Raw genomic sequence first — 6840 nt, 5'->3', positions numbered from 1 at the left:
CCCTTCACTACCCAAGGGAGTCTCAGAGCAGCTCGCAAACCCCTTTCCCTTCCCACAATAGACACCCCCCTTTGAGGTAGGTGGGGCTGAGAGAGCTCTGACAGAAACTGCTCTTTTTCAAGAAGGAGGAGGAGTTTGGATTTATATCCCACCCTTCACTACCCAAGGGAGTCTCAGAGCGGCTCGCAAACTCCTTCCCCTTCCCACAATAGACACCCCCTGTGAGGTAGGTGGGGCTGAGAGAGCTCTGACAGAAACTGCTCTTTTTCAAGGACAGCTCTTGTCAGAACTATGGCTTGCCCAAGGTCATCCAGCCAGGTGCAAGTGGGGGAAATCTAACCCGGTTCTCCCAGATTAGAAGAAGAGGAGGAGATTGGATTCATACCCCTGCCCTTCACTACCCAAGGGAGTCTCAGAGCAGCTCGCAAACCCCTTTCCCTTCCCACAATAGACACCCCCCTTTGAGGTAGGTGGGGCTGAGAGAGCTCTGACAGAAACTGCCCTTTTTCAAGAACAGCTCTTGTCAGAACGATGGCTTGCCCAAGGTCACACCAGCAGCTGCAAGTGGAGGAGTGGGGAATCAAACCCGGTTCTCACAGATTAGAAGAGGAGGAGGAGATTGGAGTTATACCCCCCCCTTCACTACCCAAGGGAGTCTCAGAGCGGCTCACAAACTCCTTCCCCTCCCCACAACAGACATCCTGTGAGGTAGGTGGGGCCAAGAGAGCTCTGACAGAAACTGCTCTTTTTCCAAGGACAGCTCTGACAGAACTACGGCTTGCCCAAGGTCATCCAGCCAGGTGCAAGTGGAGGAGTGGGGAATCAAACCCGGTTTTCCCAGATTAGAGTCCGCGCACTACACCAGACTGGGAGACAGGATGCTGGACTTGATAGACCAGTGGTCTCATCCCACAGGCCTCTTCTGGTGTCCTTGGGGAGAGGGGGTGGCCAAAGGCTGGAATGTAGTCTCTGTGTTCGTAGTTGGTGCGCAGCTGTGCCCTTTCACACTTTATTGTGTACTGAAAAACAGTGGGTGCTGCAGAGAACGGGGTGCTGCTCTAGATGGGCTGTCGGCCTGATCCGGAGGGGCCCCTGCATTGTTGAGGAGAGGGTGCTGGGCAGAATGGGCCAGCAGAGGCTGGGCAGAAATCTTCTTCACTTAGGGAAAGGTGGGGGAACAAGTGGGTTTTGCACGCGAAAGGGCCCAGGCTCCTCCCTGACATGTGCACCTAAGAGGTTTCCGTGGAGAAGATTTACAGTGTACTTTAGTTCTTGAAAGCAATTTACACATACTTTCTTGAAGAAATTGTGGAAGCCTGACACAAATTGAGTGCTAAAAATAAGATTTAGCTTTCACAGTTATCTGAGGGGGAGATGTAAGGTGAGAAATTAGGACTTATATCAGTCTGCGATCAGGGGTTTGAATGCAGCCTTTGGCTGTCTTGCATCACAGCAGCTATGTGGTTTAAAGGCTCACCAAGTAAGGCCCTGTTGACTGTGGCACATCACCCACATTTTAGCCAGTTGTTTCCTTTAAAAGAAATAAATTGTTGCCATTCATTTGGCACTATTATAGACTCTTTAACCCTGGGTCTAGTGTTCCTGTTGTGTGTTAAAAGCCTTTATTGACATCTCACTTTAAATGGAGTATAAATGGAAATAAGACAGCCACCTTGATCTGCTATATCCTTTAATTTTTGCCCTTTCTAGTCTCTCTTGATCAGATGCTCTGCGTCATGTGACCCTCCACCCTTTCAGGATATCTACTGAACAGCAAACGAGGGCTTTGTGTGTGTGTGTTCATTTGCTTGGGCACTGTGTTCTCTCATATCTGTGGCCTTGCATATAGTAGCTGCTCTTCATAAGGGTAGCAGAGGTGACATTGAAAGCACAACTTCCCCTGTTCCTGGATATTTGGGCTGGTTTCCCAAACCATTCTTTGCCATATTGCACTATGGATTAGGAGATACCATACCTGCCAGTCACCTTCTTCCTTTATCTCAAGTGACTGATTGCTCCAAGCCCCACTCAGTGAAGGGTGAACAGAGTGAAGCCATGTCCACGGATGCCATGATCTCAGTCCCTGAGAATGGGACCTTTCTTTGTCAGTGCAGTGAGGCCTGGGACTGGCCCCTGTCCTGTTATTCAGCCCTGCTTTCAGTATTCTGTTATTTTAGAATCAACAGCTAATTGTTGGGTGAACAGTTATGACCATTCACAGTGGGATGCCGATGACCAATGTAAACCCAGTGGCTGGGGCCATTTTTATTTAAGGCCTTGCAGAAAGTGGGATCCACGGTAAGGCATGGGTAATACTAAGCTGGGCTTGATTGGGTAACGACCTTCCCATTTTCTGTTTCAGTGTTTGCCGAAACATAGTCAGTGGCACCCGTGGAGCAAGAAGGAAGCCGCCGTTGCAGAAACTGCACCTTGGTTCCCGAAGTATTCATCATTCCTACTACCCAGTTTCCAAGTTTCAAAGGCTTTCATTACGGACATCAGTTCAGCAGTTCTCCACCTTCAATCGCCTTCCCTTGCACAAGTCCAAACTACACCTAAAGAATGGCTTCCCACCTCACAGGAACTTTTGGCTAGCTAGAGTGGCTTCAAGGCTTCTAAAACTTCGCTACATCGTCTTGGGATCTGCTGTAGGCGGTGGCTACACAGCCAAAAAGGTACTTGGGTTTGCAGTAGCAACTACTCTGCCTAGAGATCTTAAGGCCTTTGGGTAATGAAAAGAATTTGAAGAAAATACATTTTTGAGACCTTTTTGAGCTTTTCCAGTGGAAAAGTTGGGATATATGTAGTAACATTTAGAGTGAGAAAAACCTCATTTTAAAAAGCATTCCACTCATTCCAAGTGATTTTTTCCAATGAAAAATTCAAGAAATGTTGGGAAGCACAAAACAACCCTTTCAAACCCCCCCCCCCCCCGGAATCAGTGACATGAAAGACAAGGTTCTACTACAAATGTATAATATGAAAAATTTTATGTAAGATGATCTACAGCATTAGGTAATGGTAATTTCCATGTATACCGTAGACATATTCTACATTTTCAAGGGTTGCTTTATTTAACTGTAAATGGTTTTGCCAAGAATTAATATGTTGTAATGTAGTTATTGATAACATATTAAAGTGTTCAGCACTTTCAATGTTATTAAGTTTAGCTTGAAATCCAAATGTGCTGGTAGTCCTGCCTGTTGTGACTGCATGACGGCTTCTGTATGAATAATATATTTTCTTTACTACCAAACTTGTTTTCTGCTTTCAACTTTTATTGTTTCCTACCTCTCACATGGTAAAAAGTCATGATCCATGTGCCATGGTAGTACAGGATGCAGCAGTTTGCAACTTTCTCGAGTGCTTTTACATTTTAAAAAATATGCCAAATAATAAAATTTTGTGTGCTAAGTTAATTCAGTAAAAGAAGTTTAGGTTTGATAGGAAAGTAACTGTGGCATGTGTTGCTTCTTTTTCAGGGGGGGCTTTCCCCCCCGTGGCTTTCAAAGTTTGTGGAGATTTTGAATCTCTTCTGTTTTGCCATCTCTCCTGTGTGTTGTCCCTACCTTGAAGCGGTCACCATTTGAAAGATGGTGTTTTGAGTGGGGAGAGCAAGTTTGTGTGCCTAGGAGCAACTAGTGGCTGGGGGAGGCAGTGCGGAAAGCTGTTGCTTTCTTGCCCCATGTCTGGCCTTCCCAGCGACACTCGACTGGCCCATTGTCAGAAGCAACAAACTGGGTTGGCAGCACCCACCTGGCACTGGTTAGGCTGGGCCGCTGTAGCAGTTTACGTCGTTGATCCAGGGAGTGGGTTGCCACCTTAGGAAGAGGGCCTTACCCAAAGGAAGAGCAATGCCAGGCCTTTGTAACGTGAGTTCAGCTTGATGGGATGGGAGGGGGCTTTGGGTTTGGGGAGATTCCAGCCTTTGCCCTGCTATTGAGCTCTGCTTTGGCATTCCCAAGGCCCCCCCCCCTCCCATTCCCTTGCCCCTCACTTGCTTCTGCTTTTCTCCACCCCCCTTCAGTGCCCCCGTCACCTCACTCTGCCATCAGAGGAAAGAGCTTTTCAGGGTGGAGCGGGTGAGCAGGGTTTCCCTCTTGGTTCAGATGGCAACACTGCCCCAGGGGAACTGAAGTAGCAGCTTGAGGCCCCTGCTGCTGTCCCGAAAGCTTTCCCTTCCTTCCCTGGTGGCAGAGCATACACGTGGGGACAAGGGAAGGTGCTGGGTCTCTCCTTTCCCAGTGGCAGTGCTGCCGCTGGCTCGTTCAACATCCTGGTCCATGCAGGAGGGGCTTCTCCTGATGGTCCTGGGCCATGCTTCTCATAACACGGGCACTTCTGAGAGTGATGTCGAGGGGGACAGACAGGGAAACAGTGTTTCCCCCATGCTACAGTGCAACAAAAATGCAAATGTTTGTATCTTCCTCAAAACAGGAAAGTTTGAGGCATAAATGGCAGTTAAATGGATTAGCTAAAAACATGGGGAGAGAACCGTCAGCAGCTATAAGTTGTGAAGGCCAGAAGGGTAGTCTCCAGACACAATGGACCTATGGCTGCCACGTGCTGAAGATTAGCAGGGTGTGTGTGTGTGTGTGTGTGTGTGATTAATGGCCATCTGTCTTGCTTGGGAACTCTCCCCCTGTGGTCCAGACACAACCGGTGGGTGTAAGGCAGTACTAGGTTAGGCTGCTGTTTCCCACCACAGTGGGAGCTCCTGTGTAAGGATGCACTCAAGTATCAGATGTGTAAACTGCCTTGGCCGCCTGTTACTGCAAATGGTGTGAAGAGGACAGATTGGGAAAAGTTATTTGGCTTCTCAAAATGTAGAAATTTCAAGGCTAACCCCTGAAGCGGGTCAGCAGTGGAATCAGCTGCCTGGGGAGGTGGTGAGCTCCCCCTCACTGGCAGTCCTCAGGCAGCAGCTGGACAAACACTTGTCAGGGGTGCTCTAGGCTGATCCTGCATTGAGCCGGGGGCTAGACTAGATGGCCTCTGTGGCCCCTTCCAACTCTTATTTTTCTATGAAGCTGCTGCGTGCCATATGCAAACTGTGTTGGTCTCCATGAGATCAGCTCTGACCCTGGAAGCCCTGTGGGATCTCAAGTTCAGGATCTTTGGTAGCAGTTTTGGATGCAGGTTCCTGTACCGCTTGTCAAGTAGTCCTGAGAAGGACTGTTTGTTTGTTTGTTTGATTGATTGATTGATTGATTGATTCCATGGGTGTAGTGTAGCCAGGAGCTCTTATGATTGTCTGCCAGCCAGAAGTTCTAGCTCTTTAGCATTAACCAGGATGCACCCTGAGGAGGTGGGCTAGAATTGCACCCCAAGGGCCTTTGATGCCAGGCTCTGATGGTGTCTGTGCTTCTTTCATCTCGGTTTTGTGCATGTGATTCCTGGTCTGAAAGATAACTTGAAAAAATGAATAGGTGACATAACTCATTACATTTCATGCGGGCATAACTCTGATCAGAAGCTTGAATTGTGCAGGTGTTCTGTGACAAAGCCCCAGGGCGGTGGAGAGAGCAGTCGTGTGCACCGTAGACTTTCAGGTTTTTCCTTCTATGTTGTGAACTTTACTGATGCTTTCCTGGCTTTTCTCTTAGACGTATGATCAGTGGAAGGACATGTTGCCTGACCTCAGCGAGTACAAGTGGATTGTGCCTGACTTCATCTGGGAACTTGACGAATACATTGACTTTGGTGGGTTCTGGATTCTTATTTCCGTTCTGATGCTGAGGTGTGACACCCACGGGGACCCAGAGTGGCTTACATTGTTCTCCTCCACCATTTTATCCTCACAGTAACCCTGTGAGGTAGGCTGGCCGAAGGTGACCCAGCAAGCTTCCACTGCAGAGTGGGGATTCGAACCTAGAGTTCAACACTTTAGTCACTCCAGCCTGCTCACTTTCAAAATATGGATGGGCCTGTATTGTAGCCATTCTTTTTCTATGAAGGATTTTAAATGCCTTTCAGGAGGCAGATTTTGGGTCTCTGTCTTCCTTTTGTACAAGGCCAAATGTGTGCACGGGGCGTGCATACGTGTTCACAATGGCCTTTTGGGGTGATGACAAACTTCAAGTGAAAGGTTCAGTCCTTATTTGTGTTTATACTTCAAAAAAGTTTTTTGCCTCACCTTCCCTAAGTTCAAATGATGTCAGGAAAAATAAAATAATAAAAAGAAGGAACTACAGTGTAAAAGTAACCAAAACAAAGAATGCTGAAGTATGCACTGTGAATATGAGACTGTAGTGGTTCATTTATATTACACACCTTGCCCAGGGGCAATACATTATGTGTTCTGTTGCAAGCCAAAAACTACATACTGAAATTCAAGTTGCAGAGAATCTTGCATGTAGATACAGGAATCTGGATATGTTCCTGTTTCATATTATGCTTCTTCACTAAGTGCTGTCCTTTATAGAGACATAATATGGCTCCAGCTGGAAAAGTTTCCCGGAATGTTCAGTCAGTCAGTTTGTAAAGCCAGGAATTCTCAGGGTTCCTGTGTGTTCATATGCTGTGTGATGATGTTAAAGGAACCCTCCGTGATGATGTGAAAGGAATAGCCTTAGCTCTTCCCCAGCCTTCTTCCTCTGCTTCCCAAGCTGCCAGGGTCCTCCCTGACTCCCACAGGCCTCTCCCTCCTGTGACCTTGCTGGCTTCCGTCAGCCTCCCGCTGGCCTCCCTCTCAAGTGGAAGCTCTGGGGAAGCAGCAACGTCCCACTCAGGACTCTTCCCGGGGTTTCCGGGGGTGCAGTCTCACCATCACCAAACCTTTAAAATTCTGTCTTATGTGTGAAGCGTCTGCAATCAAAATAAGGTGGCTCATTGCTCTCT

The 6840-nt window shown here is 47.7% G+C and overlaps 1 protein-coding gene across 1 annotated transcript in view; it reads left to right on the top strand.

The window, feature by feature from the left end:
- Positions 1 to 6840, top strand: part of OPA1 (optic atrophy 1 (autosomal dominant)) — a 92296-nt gene that overhangs the window by 11933 nt on the left and 73523 nt on the right. The window contains exons 2-3 of the mRNA XM_015409275.1: positions 2363 to 2675; positions 5607 to 5703. Coding sequence (XP_015264761.1) covers positions 2363 to 2675; positions 5607 to 5703 — 410 coding nt within the window. The remainder of the gene's footprint in view (positions 1 to 2362; positions 2676 to 5606; positions 5704 to 6840) is intronic.

The sequence above is a fragment of the Gekko japonicus genome, unplaced genomic scaffold (genome assembly GCF_001447785.1).
Source record: "Gekko japonicus isolate JY-2015 unplaced genomic scaffold, Gekko_japonicus_V1.1 scaffold398, whole genome shotgun sequence".
Classification (NCBI taxonomy): Eukaryota; Metazoa; Chordata; class Lepidosauria; order Squamata; family Gekkonidae; genus Gekko; species Gekko japonicus.
This window is presented reverse-complemented; position numbering and strand designations above follow the sequence as displayed.